Raw genomic sequence first — 26,844 nt, 5'->3', positions numbered from 1 at the left:
ATTTTATTTGTTAAGTTTGGAACAATCAGTCATGCGTGCTATGCAATTCAAATAGTATACAACAGGAAGTTACTACAGAGTTACAACAAGCCAAAAGCAAACTCAGCAATGTCTTTAATCAGAAATATTATCTATATATACCAAATATTTGTTAATCTTGCCTTGTTACAGTTCTTCCTATTTCTCCCAGATCATGAAAAATACATGTTCCTTGCTCCAGTTGCTGAAGTGCAAGACACAAATGTAGATTTCTGTACATAAATGGCAGAGCTTTCTGGAGGAAGCTGAATCTTTTCTCCCCTCCCTAACTAGGTACATATATAAAATCACTAGGTACATATATATAAAAAAAGAAAAATTTAGACTTTTTCACTGGAGCTGACTCATGTGCTTGAACAACCTGATACAGCCAAGAGCGAGACATGCAGTATTTCTGTTTCTAGGACAGTACATGTGATACCAAAACAAAAATACATTTTTTTTCACTGCATTTAATTGCTGTTAGTGATCCCTCCACTAGAAAGTTCAGCGCTGGCTGCTTCTTTTCTAGTCTGTTCAAGTAACTTCTTAGGTAGCTTTCTTCCTCCAATTTGTTACTTGGGTGAAAGTCATTATTCTGGCAGATATAAAATAAGCTTCCACAGAAAGAGCTTTTATTTTACAGCAGAACTCTCTGGACCAAGCCAATCACTCAGTCAACAAAGAAAACTGAGATTTTCCTGCTACTGCAAGTTAAGCTGAGGATGCTTTGTTCTGCGTATTCTAATGATGAAGGAAGAAAAATGCCTGAAATCTGGTGTTTCTAGTTCCTCTAATCAAATATTCATCCCTCAAGATCCAAATGTTTTAATATGAAATTCCGGGAATGTCTATGTACCACTCCCTTTCAAGGAGTGTGGGCAAGTGCCTAGGTGTCTGTTCGGTATGCACTGTCACATACTGACAATCTGTGAGGGGGGGCTTGTTTCATTTTATTTTACCCTCTGAAAGTTCCCCACCTTTTTGGCCTTTGGGTCTTCTGCTTGGCAGCTCACTACTCTCTGGCTTCCACACAGGTGAACGTTTACACATCCTTTTCTCTACCCTGAGGTGCTCCCTCAGTGATGGGGCTCACAAGGACAAGGTCCTCGTAGGCTCCCACCTCCTCTCCCAGAGCAATGCATTCATCCCTAATGCTTGTTCACCCCCAAACCCACGGCTCTGCCCCGACACGTCTGGCCTCTTCCATCCAACAGGAGCTGGTCACCCTCTTGCAGCAGAACAGTTCCTGCTTGTAGCTGCTTTGTGAAGCTGTTCGTGCTCTGCAATGTGATGCAGCCAACAAAAACTGGTACCTCGGACTGATTTCTCTCCAAAGCACTAGACCATTTTTACAGCTTAGGCCCCCTCTTTGATTTGTAACAACAGTATCTCCTTTACAGATGAAAAAACAGAACAAAGAAATTCAAAATCTGAAATGATCGCTTGGCTTCCACTGCCGATTTTGCAAAAGGACTGTAACTAAAGCTGCAAGCTGAGGGAAGAGGATCACAGCCCAGAATGGAAACCTGTGACAGTGATACGTCTGCAGTCAAAGCAAAGCACATCAAGGGCAGGGAGGAGGAGGGAGGAGGGAAAGATGAGCAGAGAGCAAACCACTCAGAAACCTGGCTACACCACATCGTTTTCTGGAGGCTCCAGAGCCACAAGAGGTGGTGTGCAGGCTCTCTTCTCTTCTTGATGACAAAGACTCTGGCTCTCTTGTTTCCAGCAGGTTTTACCATCAGCTCTCAGCTGCACTGCTCCACTGGCCACCAGCTGCAGGGCAACGGGAAAAGCCCGACACTCGGCTTCTTTAACCTTTTCTGACAGTGTCTCCTCAGTGTCATCTGACTTCACAGATACCAGCTCCTGGTGGATCACTGCTTTTGGACTAGATTCCTCCTAAAATGGGGATATTGGGAGTCTTTTAGAAGAGGCTGGAAGGTTATGGAATGTCTCAAGAAGATTATAGATGATGTGGATGGAGCAGGGAAAGCCTCATGAGAGATCTCAACAAGCACATGTGTAGTTGTGTGCAGGAGGCTTAAAGGATGCCAGGAGGGGCTTGCCACCTCCATTAGGGGCACCTACATTATGCTAGGGGGTACAGTGTGAAGAGAGACATGGGCTAGAAAATTCACAGAGCAGTTTGCTGAGAGTAGGAGAAACTGGGAAAAAAACCCAACCCCATGCATGATATGAAGGAAGAAGACAGGACCTCGAGAAACCACAAATGCAATGTAACTGCCTCATCTTCCTGTTTTTACTGGTAACAATCCCAATATTTCCACACATTCCTGTTACCTCTTCCTGTTTCTGCCTTCAGAAAGAAAAGAAAAAAGCAAATTCCTTTTCATAACTTACTCAATGTTAGGCAAGAGGACACTTACCAAGACAAAATGCACAGTGCAGCCTGTGACTTTGAATCCACTTTGCAGAGCTTGCTGATGGGCATTTCCATCCTTGACCAGTGGGAAAAGTGATGGGGAAGCATTCAAAATTTTCCCTGGGCATTGGTGTGAGAGGAGGAAAAAAATAGAAAAAAAAAAATCAGTTTGAACTGAATTTCCTTTAAAAACGAAAGTGAGATGTGATCATCAGTTCCAAACAACAGCAGTGAGCACCACTTGGGAGTTTAAATGGTCTCAGCTACTGTCAGAATGTAACAGGGCATGTTCAGATCCAGGTTAAAAAGCAAAATGTATACATGGGGTTACGGATCTCTGCAGAAATCTGAGGAAGGGCTGCTCTTCCAGAAACACAGGTGATGGCGTGCAGGCTTTGGCAGTAGCCAGGCAAGCATGTTTCAGTTAAGGCCAAGAACCTCATTTGCTTTTGCATCTGCGAATGGACAGACAGGTCAGTCTCTCCCCTCCCAGGTGCCCAGCCCTCGTGCTGCAGATGACGGGCTTAGAAGCAGAGGACTTCACACTGCAGCCTCCTGCAGAGCCGCCGGGCAGGTGGAAGTGATTCTCACAGGAAACACCATCCCCAAAGAAGCCTGTACCAGGTGCATAGCGAGGGAGTAACTTCTGAGCAAGGTCTCAGGAGCTGGCACTCGGCATCCAGAGCCAGGAGGAAAGAGGAGTGTGCGTTCCCCCCTCCACTGGCCTGGCACATATCTAAAGAAAGCCCTGCCCTACAGCAGTCGGGGTCTGTAACGGCTGTATTCCCAGCACACAGTGCAGAGTAGTGCTACGCAGCACAGGCAGGAGGTGAACTGAGAAATCAGCCTCTCACTCGCTTGTTTCTGAGCAACAACTGCAGGAGCATGTTCAGCAGAACTCCCCAGCACAGCTCCTTGACACGGTTAACTCTGCCTGAACTCTTGCCTGCTCCACAGGCATTCCTCCTTCCCAGAAGGAAGGCAGACAGACCAACTCAGTGATTTTTCCCCTCTGCTACTCATTATGCCAACACAAGGTGTTTCTCTGCCAACGCACGGTCAGAATTCTAGCACAGTCCCACTGGCTGGAACAAATTAAAACATAGGGCAGCCCCACTGTCTAACATGCAAACCTCAGTATCAGCAAGGCTGTGAGAGATTTAACCAAACGATAAGAACTGTGACTGTGTAATTCTGGTGAGACCAAGCACCCATATTGTAATTTCTCTTTTACACTTAAGAGTTTCTTACCTTTCCATTTTCTGAGAAAAGGACTGGACAAAATTCTCATAAATCCTGAAAGACATATCAGTTCAACAGCGAATTCTTCAAGAACTCGGTCGATCGTGCTGTCAAATTCAGAGCGACTCCCATATAATTTATGATCAATCACCTAAAACATTAAAACACATCAAAAGCCATATCAAGGAAATAACCGTGTGAATGAGAGCAGCTACTTGGGCAACAAAGAGAAAGCAAACTGGATTCATTCTAGGACACTCGAGGCCTTAAAAAGTTGTAAGTTGGTACATTATTCAGGACATCTGTGATTTTTCATATTCATATAAACATACCTGGGAACACCTCAATCACTAGCTAACACGTATCACACAGGATGCTTTCTAGGATGTGTAGAAAATCTGCACAAAGAGAAGCCAACTATGAAAAGGAAAATGTGGTTTAGAGGGAATGCATCAGAAGATATGGACCTCTTAATCCAGAATGTCTGGCCAAAGACTAAAGTAAAAATAGTAGTGACTCATTGCATTGACAATATCACTACCAGTTAGTCTGTAGTGGCTTACTGAAAATCACAAACTTAGCTAAAAAGACCAACAAACTGGCCAGGCATTCTGTGTAAGGGGAGGAGGAGTCAGGAACTTTTTTATTTCTACTCCACCTCTCAGCCTCAGCTCCCATGGTGTCGATTCTTGTTTATGAGGACATTCAAATAAGGTGTTAACAAAGCTGTCATGCTCTTGCCTATGAAAATGTGAATGAATTTCAACATAACTTTTTCTCTAGAGATGTGTCTTTACACTGCCAGGAAAAAAAATAACGAGTCCGACCCAGCTGCTGAGGAAGCTTGCTGAAAACTTTTTAATGCATGAAGAGCCTCTAACAGTATTTATTTCCATCTGTGCATAGCTGTACAAACATGGTAACTGCTCAAAATCATTTACCATTAGAAGGAGGAGTTCCTGGTGGTGGGCTCCATTTGAAACCCCAAGTTGTTGAATGTTTTCAAAAGTCATGTTCTATACTTTGACAAATACGATAGCGTGATGGTAGTCCCTTTCTATAGCTTTTTTTATTGAAACGAACCAGTGAAGGTTTCTGTAACACAATGCTACTTTACTGACCACAGGCAGGAGAAAAGACTTGTGGAGTGCTGCTGGAAGTGACTGAGAACAACATGAGACAAAGGTCTTTCTGTAAGAGGGATGAGCCAAGGAGACCACACGTTTACGTGTTTTGCAGAGCATGAAGTCTTACTGATTTCAGTTAAAGCTTGAAGCTCCATGGGCTACAGTCTCAGATCCAAATCATCGAAGCACTTGCAGTTTTAAGTCCCTTCCTAACTCTGGACTGTTGCAGTCACTGAAGAGACGGGGGAGACTCACAGCCTCCTGCGAGCACTGCCCATACAGCTTTTCAGTTCTGCCTTTGCTGATAACTCTGACAGCTTTGTGCTACATGCACTTATCCCCAGTAAAAGTTCTAAACAGAAGCGAAATATGAATTCTTACCAAGCATTTCATAAAGACCTATGGATTCAGAATCTGTGAGTTGGTGACAAAAAGGAAAGGAAATGGGTGTCTTTACCCTGGTGGGAATTCCAGCCCGGGCTGCATTTCGTAGTTCTTCCACACCAGACTTGTTGGAGATGACAAGGACAACTTGAGCACAACTGCCTGGCTCTTTTGCATAACTGATGAGCGCAGCAAGGTTTGTGCCTCAAATGAAGAGAAAGCAAACATTGATGAAATAGATGAGCACCTATGTCATGGGGAATTGGCTCTCAATCCTGTTTATGTAACAAAAATTTTTTTCAACAACTGCACAAATAGAAGAGGACAAAGGAATTCGTGCACTGATAAAGCTCATTTGTTAAGCAGTGCAACTTCTTGATTTCCAGTCAAAATGCAACCTTGGTTTCAGAGGGCTCCACGGACTCTACTGAAAAGAAAGGCAAAGTGGATGCACTTGTATCAGGGCTGAATTCAGTCTCTCCCTTGTAAGGACATTTCTCTGTGTGATGACAAATGAAAGCTCACCTGTTCCAGAGATGAGAACAGCTACTTTAACTTTGCTCTTTCTGGGTTGGTGTTGACTCTCAACAACAGCGTTATTCAGCAGATGCTGGGGGCTGCTCAGCTGCAAAGCTTCTAGAAGATTCTCGACTTCGATGCGAGAACCTCCTCCAAATATGTGAGGAAAATGTTAAAATACTTCAGATTTTACTTTTCCATCTATATTTACTTTGTATAGTTTATTAATCTTGTTTCGATTAAGAGAAAACTTATCTGCAATGAATTTGTGCTAGCACTGACTGAACTGCAAAAACATGTATTTACTAGAACAAACCAACTCACCCTAGTTGTGCTGATCTCTTTTGTGTTAGTCACTTGCAGAATTGTTTACAAAGGCCCAGGTATGGGTCTTCTCAAAGGATTATCCCCATCTTTTATAACCATCTCCCTCTTCCTCTCGTGTTGCAAAATTACACAGACAGAACTGAGGTTGCATTTTGGCTGCCCGAACTGCTCCATAACCTCTTTGGTTTCCAGTGAGATTTTGGTTCATGTCTTGCTGTATGTCACCCGATGGACATGCCAGAATGAAGACTTATCATCATATATGACTATACACAGCTGTGCCCTATCCACAGTCTTTACAGGGAATCTGTGTGGAAGGGCTTGGAAAGGAGGTGGGTTGATTACCACAACTGTGGCAAAATATAATCACCTAATGTTTAAGACCTTACAGAGAGTCATCAGAGTGATTTACTCAAGTCTCAAGCAGGTACCTAAGTAAGACATTATTCAAGTACTGTCACTCTGAAAACAAGACATTCACTTCTCACTTCATTTAATAGTGAAATCTAGATGTGAAGGTGTCAAGCAGCCTCCAGCCTAGTGAAACCACAGGAAGAAGATGTGAATTACACAAACTTTGCAATAGGGAGTCTTCTCAGTGCCTACAGAACTGAGGACAAGAGGACAACTGGTGCCTCCCGGGAGATGCTCAGCACTTCATAGAAGCACACTGTATCAACTTAAAAATTAAATAGCACATCCTTAAGTGGAAGCCCCTCTAAAGTGAGACAGATGAATTTGCTACACTTTGAATCAAACCATAGTCTGTTTCTTTTTGTGTCTTAATTTCCCATCACCTGCTAACCTGTGTGACAAGGGGCAACAACTTTCCCAATCAGCCAAGCTTCTTCACGTCTCTGTATATCCTTGAGAACATGCTGACCCAGGTCCTTCTGCACAACCAGGACTGCACCAATCCCACAGTTAAATGTCTGAGCCATCTCCTCCACAGAGAGGTTTCCCTCTTTGTAAAGCCAGCAAAAAAATTCAGGAATCTTCCAACTGAGAGCATCTGAAAATGATTGAAATATGTATACGGTCAGCACAAATGTTTGCTACCCATCTTTTATTATATAGAATGACAGTGGTACATTACGAAAGCTAGTAAGAAAACAATTCTTGCTGTTCTAAGAGTACTGTTGAAGTATATGAAGGACACTGGCCCAGGTTCCAGTCAACTTTATAGCTGCTGTTTAGCTAGAGGTTTCTAGCCGTAATTTGTGTAAGCCAAGGCCTCTCTAGGCTTTCTAATGAGAAAATGTAGGGAATGATGGCAAATTAAAATGTATTCATCCCCCATTGGCCACAGGGAAAAAGCTACAGATGACTTACATCTCTTCCATAAGAGATAAAGGAGCTGTGGGACAAATCGTCTTCTGGCTTTTTTGGACTACTTAAGCAGATCCTGGGTTTCGGTTTCAAAGAATCAATAATTAGCTAAGAGTGTATATTTAATTATGTTGATGAGCAGACTGGAACAGGGCTGACTGTTCAACACATGGATGGGAAACATGGATGGACTTTCACAGTGATCCTACTCCACAGACATGGCCTTAGGTGGCCTGTGAAAAGCTTAATGGTGCAGGCTTGCCATATGGACTTCATTTTAGAGAACTAAAAATCCCTTGGGCTTGTTATCTTGTCTGTGGTTCCAGGCACTGGCAAGCAAGCTAGACACCACCTTAGTAAGCTAAGTTTGGTTTTTTCCTTTCTAATTTTATTTTAAAGAAATACAGACAGGCACACAGACGCCTTCCTCCCCCTCTCCTCATCTCCACAATATTTTTGGACTCACGTGAATATGGTTTTCTTCAGTATTTTGAACTTTTTAATACTTTGCCCAATTTTGGCTTCAAAAGAAGAAGTTCTACCTTACTTACAGATGTCAAATACTAGTCTGTTGTGGGGAAGCTACCACCTACCATAAAACTGTATTAAATATGTTTGTGTGTGTGTGTACATGTACTGTGGAGAAAATCATGCAAATTAATTCTCTCAACAAGCTTCACCATTTTGTCAAAATGTTTAGCGTGGAGAGGTGTTTTGCAGAACACACAGTCTTTTCAAACACCTGTTGTCCTAGAGATGAGCTGCCCTCAAACTCTCCTTAAATTTCCCTTCTCCAAAGGGAAAGTGGTACTCATCAGTGATGCTTACTTGAAACAGGAATGCACTTGTTAGGCTCTTTGAAAAGCATGAATGTCAAGTCATTCAGTTTCTAACTGTGTAGACACATACATTTCTGAGTATCTCTATAAGTGAAGCTGAGAAGTCAAGTCCACGCTGTATATAAATTTTGTCAAACAGAAACAGTGATCCTTGATATTTACCTAGGACAGCACTGACATGTTCTGGCAGGATTCTGGAGATCCCTTCCAGCAACCCCTCCTCAGCAATGAAGGCAAAAGTCTTCACGTGCCCTGAGCGAAGGACAGGCAGCAAAGATGGACTGTACATTTTTGCTGGGGTCAGCAATATATCTCCTGCAAACAAGAGTGTCAGTTCAATCAATTTGTTTAGTGGGAATTCTTCTCTGAACAGATTCCCTTCTGGTCTTTGTGGCAGACTACCTTGGAAAGCAATAAAAAGTGCTGGTCCACGCTTCCAAAGCTGTGGATACAAGCCCATATACCTACCCCAAAGATTTATAAACCCTAAGCCACCCTGAAGTAAACAGCCCTTGGCAGCACCTAATTATGAAAATGTCTGAACACAATTAATTTGCAGGTTTGCTTTTGAGAAGAAAGATGTTTTACCTAGAGTCTTGTCACCACAACTGCCAGGTGCTGGTGAGGAGTAGCGTAAGGAGGACATTAAGAGAATCTTCCTTATGACGCTAAAGCCACAGCCGTGAATTCCAGAAGAGGCCAATCCAATAAGAACATCCTCCTCATCAGCCCTCTGCAGCCCCAGAAGCATCTGCCCTCGCTCCACTGCGCCAACCACAAAGCCAACCAGGTCATACTCTCCAGAAGAATACATGCCAGTCACCTCAGCCACCTCCCTGCCTAAGTGGGGAGAGAAAGCAGTCAGCACTAGCTGCGAGTATGTTTTATTGTTAACTTTAAATCTACAGCATCTCCTAAATTAAGCAACATATCCAGGACAGCTGTGGAGACATGCAGCTTAAGAAGTGTATTCAGATACATTTTTAAAATCCTTCTTGGTTTCTCACTTCACCTCAAGACTTCAACAAAACAAGGCTTCTGAGGTTACTGAAAAAATAAACGTTTTAAAAAAATTTCATGCTACTTATCTGGCACCTCCCTGCTATGACTGAGTATCAGAGAGGGAATGAAAACATGTTAAGGCTTCAAGAACGTGAGGCATCCAGTTTTGCTCTCCTTTGTACAAGGATAAATAGGCAAGAATTAGGATCCAAATGCATAAATTGTAAAAAACATCCCTCTATGCTGACCCATTTTACAGATATAAGGAAGAGTTTAAGCCCAAATGCTTGATTGTTTTTTCCACCAAACAGAAACTAACAGTTCTAATATCACATACTGCCTCTGTCTACAAAGTTTGTTTCACTAGAAATTGTTTCAACATCAGAATCTTTAAATCTCAGAGGATAGGAGTGTTCATACCCAGGAAAGCGCATCCTGCATCTCTGCAAGCTTCGTCTATTCCTTCTTTGATTGTTTCAGTCACTTCAACATCAAGTTTGCCACAGGCAAAATAACTGAGGAAGAAGAGAGGCTCTGCTCCTTGAGCCAGAATTTCATTGACACACATGGCAACCAGGTCCTGACCTATGGTGTCATGTCTTTTACATACCTGTGCAATCTGCAAAACACAGTGGGAACCAGCAGTGGTGACAAGAAATACACAACACTCAGATATTAATCGGTCAAATGAGCAGAAAACTTGTTTTCCCTGAAAAGAAGCACTATAGAACATGCATGCAGAACATAACCTGGTGCATCATCTAGTCTAAATCAAGAGAAACCAGCTCATTTTCTTGCAGAGAAGAGAAAGATCTATTTTGATTTTTGAAACAATAATTCAAATTCTAGCTCCAACTACCCAGAAATTGTCATTTGGGGTTGTTGTTAATTTTCTTCTTCTTCTACAAGACCACAGGGAATGAGATTCTTTACTCTCACCCTCCCCAAGGAGTCTTTTGAACTCAGATATCTCATGTCACAGGCAACAACCTGGGACTGGTCTGTAGGATCCCTTGAAAGACAGGTCTTTCAACAAGCAATAATATGTCTGTCAGGAAGGCTGCTATTTGGATTTTTAAAAATGTATCAAGGTGTTTACATCCTACAAGTAATGAAACCTGATTCAGGCATCATGGCTTCTATCAAATGGTGACATTTACACTCCTTTATTATAAGCAGATGTTTCTACACTGTCATGGATACACCAGAGCAGTTCTGCCTGTGCCAACTGCTGATGTAGATGCACAGCACCAGCTCACACAGTGCAATTCATCTCTGTCAGTTGCCACTTCAGGGTCTGAAGCAGGACAAAGATTGCATACGTATGGATAAATTTTCAAGGTAACCACCTTTTACTGATACAGCTGTATCAGTGTAGTTCATACCTGTGCAGAAAAGCTTAGTACAGAAAGATGGACAAGGGAAAAATGCAGATAAATACAATCACTGGCTTCAAAATGGTAACAGATCAGCAGCTAAACACTCTGAGTTTGCATTACACACTGGATTTCTTTCACTGGCTGATGGATTTAGAAGTGCTATGGAAACCAGTCATCCCACGTTCTTTGTTGTATTATAACATTTCCCTCCCACTGATCTAATAACAATTCCTATAGGCATCGGCCAACTTTTTTTGGCCAAGGAAGAGTCTTGAGAACAGTCTGTGTAAACACAGTTGGGAATGTCTCTCTGCCAAGCCGTTGGAACAAAGACTCACAAGAGCCAGCACCAATCACTTTTTCATGCTCAGAGGTGTCCAAGGCTGTAAGACTGCAAAAGGCTGGATTATAATGTTCAGTCTCCTGCTGTTGCAGGAAGCCACACCGTATCATCCCATTACTGAAGATAATTACACCAACTTGAAACAAGTTAATTTGCTATGCCTGATCAGTGAAAGGCAGCTTCACACCTCCACTCCTCTGATGGCTGAAAGCCTTCTCATGAATCAATATATAAATATATTCCTGACTCAACTTCTCCTATGCGTTCTTGTGTAATTAGCATTCTCTAATCCCCAGTGCCCTGGCAGAGGTAATTGCACTACCTCTCTGCATACAATTTATTAAGCTAAGTCTGACAGCTATCATTTCAACACTCCCCTGTACTCCTCTGAACTGACCTTTCTCAAAGCCAATGGAGTCTCTATTTTATAGCATAAATTCTGGTTCATAGTTCCTCAAGTGCTCAGCTAAATGCTTTGGGTTAATATCATTTCATCACAAAATATCCAATGCCTACACATTCTCAATGACATATGCTCAGGCCTTGCTCAACTGATCATCCACAGGGTTCAAATGACCATTCCAGTGGACTTGAGATGTATTTATAATGCTCAGAAGGATGCAGATGGTGCTGTTGGCTGTGGCATTTAAAACAGTTTCAGGAGATAACATAAACTTTGCTACAGTCAAGTTGCAAGTTACCTGCAGTTTAGGTCCAAGGCCTTTAGTTTGAGATACCAAGATAGGATCATCATAGCCAGATGCTTTCAAGTCAAAGAAACCAGCAAAGCCTCCTACTTCTGAATGACTACCTGCCAAGCACAAATATGTCAAGGATCAAATTTAGGGGAAATAAAAAGACCCAAAACACTCACTGAGGCGAGTACTGAAAATTATGATTTCTTGGAAAAGACAGCACTGTGTCCACTGACAGAAACATGCACAGCTTTATAAAGCATGGACCCCAGAGTCACATATGTCACCGTGTTGTAAAAGATCTTTATTATTCTGTATTTGTGGCCTATGGATTGTGTATAGCAAAGGTTAAACATTTTACCAAAGTGCTAACAGATTGCCTTTTTTCTTTACATAGCTACCTTTGTCTAATGGGGAAAAAAAAAACAGCAAGAAATTTTCCTCAGTAGATCACTGCTAAAAGGACATGGTCTGAGGAGCAAATATCAAGTTTAATGATTGTTAGCCACACTCTAATAACTGTCTGGATATGGTACTCATATATACAGCTAATAGGATCACTTCTATCCAGTGAAGGACAAAACCATTCCATTAATCCAGGAGTTATTCTGTTCACTAGATTAACCTTGGAAAAGTACAATCATCCCCATAGTAAGCCAACTATTTTTTAATTAAGCAAAAGAGGAGTGATGAGAAAGAAATGAGAGTTTTCTTTCTTCACGGTGACCTCTGGGGAAAAAAAAAGTTCTGTTCCATTCAGTATACTGAGAAAATTCAAAGATTCTTCCCAATCTTACCTGATCTGGTACCACTTACAATTGATGTTTCTGGCTGATGAAACAAAACATCACCAGTTACAGCTTCCAGGTGTCTCTCTTTGTATATTAGACCCCTGTGGAGAGTAAAGGACATGCTAGCAGCAGTAGCAACATTTTCCACATAGACTATCATTCATCACACAAATGGGAACAATAGATATAAAGCTTTGGACTAGCATCTGTTTCTGCTAGTGCCTTTGCTTACATACAGAGACTGTTTGAGAAGCCGTATACCCCGATGGCCAATGTCCTTCCTGTAAGTGGCACCCTTGAAACGAATGGCTGCTACACCCCTGTTGGCTTCTCCCAGTGCTTTCATCAGGTCCTCCTTCACAGCAGTAATGGAGAGGACTCTGCCACCACTTGTCACCACTCTGCCATCCTTCAGCGTTGTGCCAGCATGGAACACCTGCAGCCCTAACTCTTTGGCTTGCAGCAGCCCTACAAAAGCAAAAGGAATTCTCTGAGTATTTTAAATCACATACTGTGTTGGCAAAGCAGGGAAGATTGAAGTTTTTCTTCAGTCAAGGGAGAAAAACCCTAAAACTACCCACCTTACCTTTCTTCTGAGAAATAGCATTACCAGTGGAGAGCATCCCACTCTGCTGGCCCTAAGGCTCCCCTTCTGAGATGTCCAGTAAGGACACAGATCACACAGGAACAGAAATAAGGGATCCAGGAGCCGTAACAGGACATATAACTACCCTGTGACAGGGCAAAGCTGTGCTATATATTGTAACTGAATAGTCTTGCAGGGCTTTCCTGTATGAAATCACAATTCATAGCAGTTTACTGTCTGGTTTCTCCCCTCTCCCCGACACTAAACCATTAATGCTAACGTTACTGCAGCACTCCCCTAACTATTTGGCCGTGCGCACTCCTCACAGTTCCCTACCCTGCCTGCTCCACAAACACTCACAGGTGGCTGTCCAATAGCTAAACCACAAGTGATGTATTTTGTTCTTTTCGTTTGTCTCCATGTATTTTCCTGTTAGAGGAAAGCAAAATTGTTTAGAGGTTTTTTAGATTTGTATTTTGAGGAGAAAAGGATAAGGGAAAAGGAGGAACTGCTGCCATCACCTGGAAAAAGCAAAACAAAATACGGTTTTCTCTTTGCTATCAGCTAGATAGATTTTATAAACGAGTAAAAAGGACATTTATACTTGCTGAAGGTAGTGTGTGCTACATTGCCACAGCACTGCCCCAGCAAGGTCGAAGCTAAGCCCCAGCTGTCCTTGCTGCAATGGAAACCTAACCCCTTCCCATCATGTTTTAAGGAATACTCCAGAATAAAAAGTTTGCTAAGCCATTAAAATGTGGGAATCAAGATGAAAAAGAGGAAAAAACTAATAAACCCCACAAAACTCCTGAGGCTGGATTATATAATAATAAAATAATGGATTGAATTTCATTGTTTTGACTATCTTTTTCTGTGATTAACAAGCAAGAGGGTCATACCATCTCACTCCTAAAGGTATGAATATCAGTTTGAAAAAAGTTAAGCTCCCAAATCTGACTAGTGAAAGGTAGCTCACTAGAAGGATTCATTCAGTTATGTTGTTTGGATTTTTGCAGTTACAGAAATGCGGAGTTCTACAGAATATCACTGATGAAAAAAAATAAATGCAGTGAGGGAACTGGAAGAGGAGGGTGGGTGCGGAGAATGTGACAGCAGAAATCTTGACAAAGGGAAAAAGCAATATAACATGACCTTCTCCCTGGGTGATGTAGGGTAGCTGGAGTTCTGACAAAAATAAGGTGGCCTTGATACAAGACCAGTTGTCTGGTTAGCTTTACACAGGGCATGGTGTTGGACAGGCACAGCAGTAGCTGAGGGGGAATGAAACAGTCTGCAACACTTCCTTCTGTTTTTAAACATTTTAAAAATCTTAATGAGGTAATAAAGCACAAGAATTTTAACACATAAAATTAATATTGATCTAAAGCCCATGTGCCCACCTTTCCAAAAACCCTTCAAGCCCCATGAAGAAGAGGTCCTCGTTAGTACTACACAGCAATGACCCTGGCTGGCTTTCACAAGGGAAGGAACCATGCTGATGGTGGAGGCTTGCACTGCTCCAATTTTAAAGGCCAGAGGTTCTCAAGTCTCACCCTTATCACTTGGTCAGGCATTAGCTAAAATAATGTGACCTCCTGATAAAAGACCAAAGCTAGGAAAAAGCAATCATGTACTGAGAACATTGTGGTCCATATTTCCAGCACAATTTGCAGAAGTACTCCACATGGATGCACCAGAGTTGTTCCAGGAGGACGTAATTCCCCATCACCTTCTTATCTCAGCACCCAGCTACAGGCAGAGCTTTATAGAATGAAGTAACTTTAAACATTTAGCCCCTGTGCTACTTTGGACAGGCATACACTCTAGTTTGAAGATCTTACTGAACAGCTATCCCTTCCAGAGGGACGAGGAGTGACAGACGAAGGCAGACTCTGTTAGGGTGTGAGGGGTGGGGTGGACAAAAGTTATACAGATCTCTGGAAGACGAGGTAAGTGCAAACCTACTGGAGTATTACGCTGAAATTAAGTAGTACTCAACCTACTGCAGTTACCTGTTACTTCCATGCCTTTGTCATAGTCTCCTGGGTATCCTGGACTTGCCATGACCACACACACAGCTGTACTATTTTCTGACCAGGCTGGCATGAAGCTGCAGAGTTTGCCATCAATTGTTGCTTGAATCACTTCATAAAAATCATTTTTAAGCAGTGGAAGAATTACCTGCAGAAAAATTTCATAGTGATAGTAGTTAATTTTTATTTTGTTGACTTGTTCAAATTCCACTTAGGGAAAATTAAATTAATAGAGTAAAATCTGTACCTGCCAAACTCAAATCACTGTATTTGCTTATACTGGTAGATTTGGAAACTATAGGTGACTATTAACTTGCAGCATCTTTTTGCAAGTCATAAATTTACAAACATGAGATGTGAGATTATGTAGAAGGAACAGGAATTTAGGCTCCTCCCATTCTGCTTCTATCCAGAAAAATAAAATCTGAGGAACAGCTCTTTAATTTAAAATCTTTAACTGATAATTTACAGAAGCTGACCAGCCAAAATGTTAAGTTATGTCATACATTGTCTAAGAAATTCACATTCAAATCTGCATGTTCAGGGGAAGGAAGACATAAATCCAAATATAGCATGCAGATTTCCCTAGAGGTAAGCTAGGACAGTCAGAGTAAATCAATGAAGCATATTTAAGTTTTCAGTATCTTTTACTCACCTGGCACTGGGGATCACCAAACTGACATTTAAAGTTTAAAATTTTCACACCATCTTTGGTAAGCATTAAACCTGTTTGCAGCACACCTGAACAGAAAGAACACAGCCAAGCAAATGAATTTTAACCATTATTTTTCAAGAACTCCTTTAAATGCAACACAGTATTTTGGAATGAGGGATGCATTTCTGCAAATCATAAGGAATTAGGAGCAAGGATTCTGCAAGCACTTATACACAAGTCATAGTAACGACACAAAAAACAACAAAGTGGCAAGCAGCAGTGTGAGGAACATTGCACTGCATTTTATATTGAACACAACAGAAAGCAACAGATCACTGGATCAGAAAGTCAAGTTCTGCCTTGTGCTATAGCTCTCTAGATGCAGGTGTTCAAAGACCAGAAGGAATTGACAGGATGAAAAAAACCCCAACCAGTTCCCATAAACCCCTATTCATTACACAGACTTTGTGATTTTCTTACCATTAAGTGTGCTATTGTTATGCATAAATATAGATGTATAACTCTGTATTTCAGGCAAAAATACCAAACCACAATTCGCTACTGCTACTAACAAACAAAAACTTCCTGAGGTTGGTATTGGGTAATTTCTACTGCAACGCATATATATGCACGTGGCTACCCAAAGCAGACCTTTCCTTGTATAATCAGAAAACTAATCCCCAGAGAATAACGAGTGTTAAATTTAAAACCCACAAAGCATCAGGTCCTCCAGCATCATCACAAAAATGCTCAGCACCCGCTACATTCTTACTGTGGATTTGAGCATTGTAAAAAAATTACCAAATAGCAGAGAATACATCACAGACCAGAACCCAACTCTTTACATGTATGTGATCTAGACATTCTTTGGTACCAAAAGCAGCCATTGGCATTAAGTGACAGCTGTAAGCATCACCTTTCTTTTTCAAAAGTCTTAAGACAAAGATCTTAAGAAAACTTACACAGTTGTATACAGAACTGAACAGTACAACTGAATTTAAGTATATATTATACCCTGAACTACAAAGAGTCTGGTTGCAACTGTTTTAGTAAAAAATATTTAATAAAAATACAGTATGTTTTATGAAGAAAAGACAAAACTTCTCTCCAAAGGAAGAGCTATAAACCAAACAAGTAAGGCTTAATATGACATGAAAAATCAACTACTATTTTTTTTTTTTTAAATATTATTTGGAATTCAAAAGGACTTTCTAACAATGAAAATAACCTTGCTAAGACTTTACCTTGTTTTTCAGTTGAATGCCCACTTACCTACATAGGCTGTTCCTTCTTGTCTCATACTATCAACAACGTGCTGAAGGATAGCATCATTGATTTTCTCTAGAAGAACTTCTGGAACCTGACGATCAACATCAAACTTATTGAGACAGTGATGACATTTGCTGGACTAGCTCATAGGACCTGGAAGGACTGGGGTAAGTAAATGCCTCAGCTGTTTTCTGCTCTCCCACCCTCAACCAGTATGCTCTCTCCATTAGGGCGCTGCTGCCTGAAGGACAGATACACTGATCTGTCTCCCAAGATTTTTTGTTTGGTTCTTTCTTTAAAAGGCCAGTTTTAAGGAGGTTTGAGACACTGCCAACCTGGGCTGCATACAGTAAGGATGTTTCTGTACTTAGAGAAAAAAAACCACTCCTAACGTACTCGAGTAGCATATTTAGAATGATGCAGTGTGCTTTAAGAATCAACAACAAGAAACCCAAAGTTATGTTCAAGACACAAAGACTCCAGGCACACAGGGAATTTTGCAAGGACATTGCAGATGATGCTAGTTAGGAGCAGAAAAATATAAAGTTTAGGAAAAATGGAAAAGGTAAAAGAGAGATCATTCCTCAGAACACTGGCTCATTAAATACCAAAGAATGACTACTAAAGTTTGAGCCCTGTATTGCACTTACACAAGCAAAGCATCAATCAATTCCAGAAGAAATTGGGCCTATGTGGTAGAAGTAAGATTGAGCCCAAAGGGAGACCTATTAACCACAGATGTGATAAGCCATATTGCAGGCTGAGGAGGAGAACTGCTATACCTGAGGAACTGGGCAATAGGCTCCCATCCCTCCAGTGTTTGGACCCTGGTCACCATCCAATAATCGTTTGTGGGCCTGGGCTGGGGGCATTGAAGCAACAGTGACACCATCCGTGAAGCACAAGCACTGTTAAGAGATGCACACAACATAGGAACACTGACAAAGTTCTGTCCTAAGGGAAGTTAACACTGCTGGACACAGGCTGAGGCTCAGTTCTGCCAGGAAAATTTAGGAATCAAAGACAGAAATCAGTAAAACCCATTTATTCTGCTGCAAGCAGACTGTCCCAAAGGATTCATTGAGCTTTCGTTCCCATTTTTAAATAATCAAGAGAAATGGTGGCCCTCATAACAATTCCTTTCTGATTAATTAGATTTTGACCTGTTAGTCATGCGGACATAAGCTTACCTTAAGGCATGTGAATAGTCTTTATTGGCTTGACAGAATTATTCATATACTTCAAGTCAAACCTGTGTGCTTGCAGATCTGGGGCCTGAATGAGTGTGAAGTATTCTCAGTGCAGGACAAACCTTGCACAAAGAAATAATTTTCAGTTTTCATGTGGCGTATAATATACATGCTTAAGTTTTATCCTGCCACTGAGTAATAATCCATGGTAAGGGAACTATTAAAACAGGCACTACATATTAGCACAAAATTACTGATGTAACAAGAATTACCAATACAAAGTCCATACGAACATGGTTTATGTCACCTTAGGAAAAAAAAGATAATTTTCTACCTACAAAGATCACCATAACTGCAATTTTATGCCTAATGTAGAAGAAAATTCTACTGAAAACATTGATGAGTATGACATCGAATTGCCTAGACTGCATATTTATTTAAGTGCAAATAAAACAAGAAACCTATTTGAAACAATAAACTTGTATGTTTATGCATAGAGCATAGCAATAATGGCAAAGAATAAAAGGATATAACCACACCATTGATCACATACAGAAAGTTCTTCCCCTTGAAGAAGTTCTTCAATAACAACCATATCTCCAAACATTCTGTCCTGTACCAAAAAAAAAATCCTGCAGTTAGCAAACATGACATCTACTGGCTAAATCCTCTCTTTATTTTCTTTTAACAGAAAAAACAATGTATATGAAAAGTACAAGCTTGCTTGAATTTCTGGTATGTTGAGCAAAGCCAACAAAATCTCATTTGGAAATAAGGAAGACTTTGAAATGCACCTTATCAGACCCTGGGAACCAATGAAAAATGGAAAAAGTCAGGGGGGGAGGGCAGCAGGACTCAGTGCTGGTACAAGAGCTCAGTCACAAACTCTACAAAGCCCCACTTGCCTGTCTGAAGCAAACATGAGGAATCTGAGGATAATACCCAGAGAAATTCCCAAGCTGAATGGGCAGATTTCTCCTGAAAATGCTTGCCTCCTGTGGCCGAAATTACAAACTCATAGGCTACAGAACATCGAGAATTGCATTCCTACTGGTCAATTAAAGGTTTAATCACCTGCATAATATCTTGGACAGCTCTGCAGGCTTCCTCTTTGCTGGCTGCAATAGTCACTTCTTTTCTAGCAGCAGGACCCCTTGCCCGTACGACTCGTGCAGGAAAGTCTGTGCTTTAAATGAAAGCAAAGGTGAAATTCAAGCATCCCTACTGCATCCAGTGAAATTGTAATTTTTAAGCTGAGTGCCTCCCGCATTCTTCTTTGTTTTCTGAACAGTTGAAAAGTATCACATCAGAAAAATGCATTCCCTGCTAGCCTATCTGTCATAGAGGTGAAGGGACTCTTATAGCACCCAGCACCGGATTGTGAACCAGAAATCTATGAATTCTGTTGTTGGTTCTGACTCAATGTATATCTTTGGACAAATCACTGAACTTTAACACCTTACAGTTTCTTCCTCTTTTCCCTGAGCTAGGTTACTATTTATGCCTGTCATAGGTTTGGAAAGATGAACTCATTGATGATGTATAGTTTTGCAAAACCAGATTACATAATCCTATAAACCACTATGGAAGTTCTGTTTAGAGTTGTAAGGTTAGGACTGAGTTAGGTCTTGCACAAAAAGGACATGGTAGAACAAGTGTATTAACACTGTACCCCCAGAATTGCTCCACTTGGTCTTAAACACAAGCTAAATATAGAAGGAAAAAAAAAAAAAACCCAACCACAAAACAAAACAGCACAACAACATATTCTAACTACACTCTGTCCATTCACCTCTCTCTGGCTTGTGGACAGTCAAACAAAATGTTCCTTTTGAAGAGCTGATTCTACACACTACTAGCCTGTTTTCTAAAACAACATCTCATTTCTCCTTTCCACTTTATGATTTATACCAGGATAAATCTCAACTCTAGATTTATACAAGCAGCCAAAGCAGGCTCACACAAGGCCCCCTTTCTCCACATCTCAGTGTGCTGACCTGAGACAGCTTTCCTTTTCAAGTCTTAGGCATGCTTATAGACATAGAAGTTGTTGGTCTGCTTCTGTACATGGCAGTAATACAGACTAAATGCTGTTGCAGAGTGAAGTCAGTGAAAAGGCTGGTTTTATTTAGAAAAAAAAAAAGTTCCACTAGATCATACCATGTGTAGCATGTGACAGCAAAGACAAAAAGTCTGTGAAACCAACACACAGCCACAGACCAGCACAGTTGAACACAGCAGCTGCTGTGAGACTGGACCAAAATAGCCACAGTGGTAGGTTACTCTCCCAAAGGATCCTCAATGACTTCAGAGGCATTACTGCTCAAAGCAATTGCAGTTACATTTCTCTCTCCACGTAAGAGAGATGCTGTCCGGCCTTGAAGAAGTAAGAGTATCCTCCTTAAGTAATGAGCGTTTGACCAGTCCCAAATCACTCCACAGATAGCATTTTCCTGGTATCTGTCTGTGTATAAATTATTCTTACTCTTACAGAAAGATTGATTGAAATACTTTGTCACAATTTGTTTGTCTTTTAAATGGCTAACTAGCATCCTGAAGAAGCTGATCAAAGGGAAGAAGAGCTGTGATCTGTGAACAGAAAAATCAACTTGTTAAAGTTCCCTGCACCTTCATCGTCCGTCTCTAATTACAAAACTGATTCATTCAGTAGCTATTTGAGAAGAACAACAGTTGAAAAATTACCGAGTTCTAGGTAACTGTCTCGGGTGAAGGCCAAATGCATAGATAACTGAAGAGAGATGCTTCCGGTATCAAAATATTTACCTGATAATAAACCTACAAGCTTCCTGGGGATTGGTGAAGGCTTTCCATCTTGCTGTTGGGATCCCATGTCGATCCAGAAAGGCTTTGGCAAAACTGGTGTTGGATGCCAGCTGAGCTGCTTTTGCAGATGGTCCAAAACACCTAACTCCTGCTGCTCTCAAGTCATCAACAATCCCTAGTTATCAAAAATGGCAAAGGAACCAAATTGTTTCTTTGGAAACATCAAGTAATTTTGACAAAAGGAAAACCACACAACCATTCTGGCACTCTGTTACACTTTTCCTTGTCCCAAACAGCCAATTCATCCTTAAAATAAGGTTCTGCATATCTAATGACCCGTTTCATTATTTAGTTTTAAGAGGTCTTTAGCTCTTTACATTACTAAGCACTGTCACAGTTACCAGCCCATAACTATGTTAGGACTCTCTGGTACTTCTGTTCACTGTTTAAGAGGTAGATATCTTACTGTACCACATTACAATAAATGCACGTGATGGTCTGAGTACTGTTGCATACAGCAACAATGTTAGGACTACTGCAAGAAAACTCTTTATATAAAGGAAAACAGAGGAGAAGACACAAGAGTACTTATAACCATTACTGATTCTCGATCCTGTGTGATCTTCCCTGCTGATTTCTAACATACAGCTACGAAGCCAAACATTTTAAGTGACTACAATTTACATTTACAAGATAATCCAAAGTGTCTTGCTCTTCAGTTTAATTAAGTCAGTGTGTGTCCTAAGAGCCAAATGAGGTCATTTTAAAGCAGAATACAAGGTGCTGATTTTTACTGTGAAGTTAATTTATTTCAGCCTTACCAGCTGCCAAAAGAGCTTCTTGTCCAACTAACACAAGTCCAATGTTATGATCTTTGCAGAACTGGGTAACAATAGTGTGATTGCTCACTAATACAGCTGAAAAGGAAATATACTGAAGTTACTACTGTAAAGCCTAAATAAGAGATGGGATATGATAATGTCATTGTTCCATCTCCCTAAGAAGTATGATTGAAATAATGAAACAGCCCATGAAGGGTGAAGTAAAACAAACACTGTAATAATAGCAGAGTCCAGAAAGAACAGTAAACATTTCCAGTTTGCAGTACTGTTTTTAATACACATCTGCTAACTCATTAAATTCATTTTATTTGCTATATGTAAGCAATATAATTATCATAACAGAATAAAACTGTTTAAAAAACCCAACCTCTAAGTTTACAAGGAAACTCAATTTCCACACCTGAGCAAAGATTTACTCAATGCTTGTGCATGATGTAGCTAAATTTAGCTGAGCAGCCTGGGCAGGCACCAGAGAAGTTTCTAGCCAGAAGTTAATAACTCTGAGCCTTCTATTCCTCTGTTAAGTTTTGCTGAAATTGGTCAGTGAATTCAAGCATAACAGTGGGAAGAAAGAGATGAGGTGTAGAAATACAGTCTCACATAAGCCTCACTGTCTTAAGAAGCTAGGCTAAAAATAGGTACAGTATGATGTTTTATTAGGCAGTTCTAAAATTCAGAAACAAAACATACAGAAAAAATAAATATGTGCCTTACATAATCTGTGGTACCAGTCAAAGAAAAAAGTAATTGTTATCTCCTACCAACTCAATACAAATATGGTCAGTTTTGTTTCAGTTCCAACACCTGTATTACTGATTGCTTGGCACAATAATTAATTTTTTCCCCACTTTTTACCTGAATTTGAAATTTTTCCATTGTCAGCTGTTCCTGCATTTCCTGGAGCAACAAAAACATGTTTCACATGTGGGGACTGGGCCAACTTCCAGGCCAGCGCATGCTCTCTCCCTCCACTGCCAATCACAAGCACTCGGTCAGCCATTAACCTGTGCAAACCCAGAATTATCATATATAGTACTACTTACTTATTTCACAAACCTATGTAAAAATAAGCAAAAAATACATAAATTATATCTCTCACTTATACTTGACAAGTAATATCAATCCAGTTTGTATTAGAAAGGTACCTATAAGACATCTTAACAAAGTGACTGTACAAGTAGTGTCACTGGATGGATGAATCATTCACATTTGGTTTCAATACTGTCAACAATGGAGTAACTGAGAATCTTTTCCACTTGTTTCAGCATAGTCAAGATTTCCACTTTTATGTATCCAGACTGAAATAATCTTGTCATGAGAAGGTCACATCAAGCCCTTTGCACAACTACACAGGGCGGGACCGAAAGTTTCACACAAGTGCTCTGGGTAACTTACCAGATAAATATATTCCATACTGAACACTCAGATCAACCTAGGAACTTTTATGAGTGTAAACATTCTCAGTAATAAATGGCAGAGACAATTTTCAGAACAGATTTTATACTTTGAAAATTGCTAAGAGGGCAACTTCAGCAGAACAGCATGCTCAATAAAAGAACAACTGTTAATTTCAGTAGCACACTGACATTTAAAACAGATCCTCAGTAATATTTCTTGGCAAATTAGTTTTGATTTATTTCAGAAATATTATCATACTCAGCATAGGTCACATCTGCCAAACTTAATTTTTCGGTATGTGCTGAATGTGGACCAATGTCAGAAAGAAAAAACACCCCAGAACATGACCTTTAAGGACGATGTTAATGGTGTAAACCAGTCCTTACCCAGGAAACAGACAATAAATTAAAGATAACATAAACCACCAGCTTTGCAAGAAGCATGTCAGCAGTCTTTTCCCAAGAAATCATAACCACTGGTTTGAATTCATTACATAACTTCCAAAGAAAAACAGAAGCTACGTGGTGACACTGAAGTATAATATTTCAGAAAAGATATTCATAGAACACATTGATAAATCAATAATTATGTTTAGATTTCCTGAGACAGTATTAAGATGCCTTAACCTAATACCAACAAAATAAAATTTAACTATATATATTTTCATAATTATTAAATTGTCCAAGTACAATGTAACTACCTTAAGTAGCATGTCCCTGGGGAATAGAGACCATTATGGATTATCTAAGAGGCTAATTTTGAGTTTTAGGTATTGTGCTCTGGATGTACAAACACAGAGTATATGCTTAATGCTCTATCAACCACCAGATTGTTTTTCCTTGCAAAAGACTTTTCTAGATGTTTATACCATATAACTATCCAATATGTCAGACTTTGTCTTTCCTTTTGTCACTGCTTGACAAATAATTCTGAACTTGCTAGGAGCTTAAAAATAAAGGGTTACAACTGCTTTATCTCAAACAAAAACATCAACATGCTGTCCAAAAAGCTTCATTAGGCATGGCTATCCAACCATTATTAACAAGAAGTGAAGTTTTTTTAAAAGCAAAATTATTTTTTCCCTTAAATATAATTTCACAATTCACTGAAGTTTTCTAAGGCAGAATAAATTAAAGTTAGTGACTGGGAAGACAGTGAAACCAAGCAGTGCCTCCTACCCTATGGAAATAATGCAATTTTCATTCCACAACATAGTGAGGACACTAAAGACATTTTTTGCAAAGCAATTCAAAAGTGTGTTGAAAGAAAAGACAGCTGGTAAGACAGTTGGTCCTGGAGGAAAGGCTATAGAAGGGGACTGATCACTTGAATTGTCTTCCCTTACCTTTGTCAGACCCTGCTGTTTGCCTACACAAAAGGCTGAGAAGTCCTCCTGAACCAGTCCAAGTTCTTCCTTCAGCTCCGGCTTCAGATCCAAATGATTTCTGATCTCCTAAGGCCAAGTATAAGGGTGAGAGGGTGAAAGAAGCAGACAGACCTGCATGCTGCCCTGTCCCCTTTTATCTTCCTATCTACCAGGAGGATCCCCAGCAAGATCCCCGTAATGCCACCCGCCCTTCAAAACAGACCCTCCCCACAGGCTTCAGCAGTGTGGACCATTCTCCTGTCTTCTCATTTTTCCTCAGCTAACAGCAAAAAGAACTCCTCCCCACCCATCGGTCCTACAAGTATTCAACCTTTGGGGAAAAAAAAAAAAAGGGAAAAAAAAAAAAAAAAGCTACAATGTGGTATCAAAAAGCTGACATCCTTGTTCAGTTCAGATGTTAAGACCGATTTTGTATCCTATGACAAGTAAAGGATCTTAAAGACTACTTATAAAAATATAGCTGAGCAGAAACACTCTACTTAAAACCTGCACACATAACTCCCACAGACCTATTCTTTGTAGTGGAACAGATCCTTAGATGTATATATAAAGGTTATTTTACTACCTAGCACACACTGAAATTGTGTCCCCCTTAATTACTACCCTTTTTACTTTTTGAAGAAATTTAATACAAGCAATGCCAGAGATACAATGTATGTAGTAAGTGTTATTTTATTCTCCCCTGGTTACTGCACCATCCTCCTCAACAGCCTAATCCTCTCATGGCAGCATCTGAAATGCTCTGGTTAACATTAGGCAAGCGTGCAATGCTACTGCTCTACTGAAAACAACGCACCTCAACACAGCACCGAGCAGAATCTGTGTCTTGAAAGTCAGGCAGTGAGAAATAATAAAATACATTAATAAAAACACAAGAGTATCCCTTTCACACCACTGAACAATTATTAAAGGAAATCTGCAACGTTTGTTTAAAACTATGGAATTAATGGGTTGTGTACTGTCGAACAGATGCTGTACTTGAACCTCCTGGTTTAAGGAGACTTGCCTGCTACAATGTTAAGCATCTCTTACCACGTATCCATAGCCTGCCTTCCTTAGATTTGCAAAGTCACAGCTCTACATTTTCTACCTGTGACTGAACAGCAAACGACCACGTGCAAAGAAGAGTCCTATTTCTTACAAGATTATAAACTTCCTCTCTTTTACAGCTGTTTCACATTTTATTCTCCTCATCAGGAGGCTGTGACAAATAAAGTCAGAAACAGAACTCGCACAGCCCTGAAATGTCTCTCTGCTACCTAACTCGCCAGAAGAAGATAATTTAAACTTGCATTCATTCCAGCAGGTCAATTTGTATTGCAATTATTTAACCTCTTTTTTTTTTTTCCTTAGGTGATGAAGTGAATACGCAGCAGAGAAAGACAATATACATGGTAACTTTCAATACCAAAAGCTGACTTTTACAGAAAGCAAGCCTGAAATAAAAAAATAAATGCAGAAAACCATCACCTAGTGAATAGAAGAGAAAATCTCTGTGAAACGATGTATTTTAGTGTTGTTTATTCGCAAAGATAGCATACCCCCAAAGCCATTACAGGACAAGCAGTCAGAATATAATACTGGAAGCTGTAAACCAAAGCAGGTTGCTCAGTGTGGCTGTTGCTGCCTTTCAGGCATCAGTGCCACCGTGCCACTGGCTGGGTGCGCAGCACGCCCCGTCACACCAAGTACCATATAGAAAACACAAGGGGTGGGTTGGTTGGTTGGTTGGTTTTTAATAATGCACACTGGTGTTTGGGGAGGAAACAAACTGTTGTTTCACTTGCTGGGCCTTTAGTCATGCACCTGGGCCCTCCGCTCCAGGCTGAGGACCAGAACGGTTTCAGGGCTTGGGGATCCTGCGGCCGAAGCTGCCGTTCCCCGACAGCCCCGCGGCCACAGGAAACCCACCAGGAGTCAGCCCCCCGCAGCAACGGGGCCGAGGACAGGAGTTCCGGGCCACCGCAGGTCTGCCACTGCTGTTTGGGTGAGCTCAGGCACTCGCAGCTCACCCTGCCCCCCGAGAACCGCGGCGGGGGCAGCGGCGAGCGCGCGCACGAGGCCTTGGTGGGGGCGGGGCGCCGGCAGGCAGCGGGGCTCGCGCCCGCTGGGGCAGAATCCACCCGGACGGGGGCGAACAAGCCAGTACGGGCGACGCGGGTGCGCATCCGTTCGAAGGGGGGATGGGGACAGCTGCGCCTCCCGCACGGCCGGGGGGCGCTGAGCCACCGCCCCGGCGCCACGTCACACGCCACCGAGCCGCGCGCCGGCCCGCCCCGCCGCCCAGGCCCCCCCCGCGGTCACGGCGGGCCTCGG

The 26,844-nt window shown here is 41.1% G+C and overlaps 1 protein-coding gene across 2 annotated transcripts; it reads right to left on the bottom strand.

Annotated features, from left to right (window-relative positions):
* Positions 1-342: 342 nt before the first annotated feature.
* Positions 343-26,760, bottom strand: LOC308058632 (trifunctional purine biosynthetic protein adenosine-3-like). Of its 2 annotated transcripts, XM_080374701.1 has the most exons (22): positions 24,487-26,760; positions 22,599-22,747; positions 21,723-21,818; positions 20,902-21,076; positions 19,192-19,303; positions 18,671-18,730; positions 17,710-17,835; positions 16,931-17,018; positions 15,659-15,744; positions 14,983-15,151; positions 12,621-12,852; positions 12,391-12,485; positions 11,600-11,709; positions 9,597-9,795; positions 8,763-9,014; positions 8,337-8,489; positions 6,812-7,018; positions 5,686-5,829; positions 5,234-5,364; positions 3,659-3,800; positions 2,412-2,527; positions 343-1,923 (listed from the first exon to the last, which is right to left on the bottom strand). In XM_080374701.1, the coding sequence occupies exons 2-22, from the start codon at positions 22,741-22,743 to the stop codon at positions 1,651-1,653; spliced, it is 3,111 nt and encodes a 1,036-aa protein (XP_080230827.1). In that variant the 5' UTR covers positions 22,744-22,747; positions 24,487-26,760; the 3' UTR covers positions 343-1,650. The 2 variants fall into 2 exon arrangements, with proteins under 2 accessions (XP_080230827.1, XP_080230826.1); XM_080374700.1 differs by having other exon boundaries at positions 22,599-26,760.
* Positions 26,761-26,844: the final 84 nt, after the last annotated feature.

Source organism: Falco punctatus, assembly GCF_963210335.1.
Source record: "Falco punctatus genome assembly, chromosome: 2".
Lineage (NCBI taxonomy): Eukaryota > Metazoa > Chordata > Aves > Falconiformes > Falconidae > Falco > Falco punctatus.
This window is presented reverse-complemented; position numbering and strand designations above follow the sequence as displayed.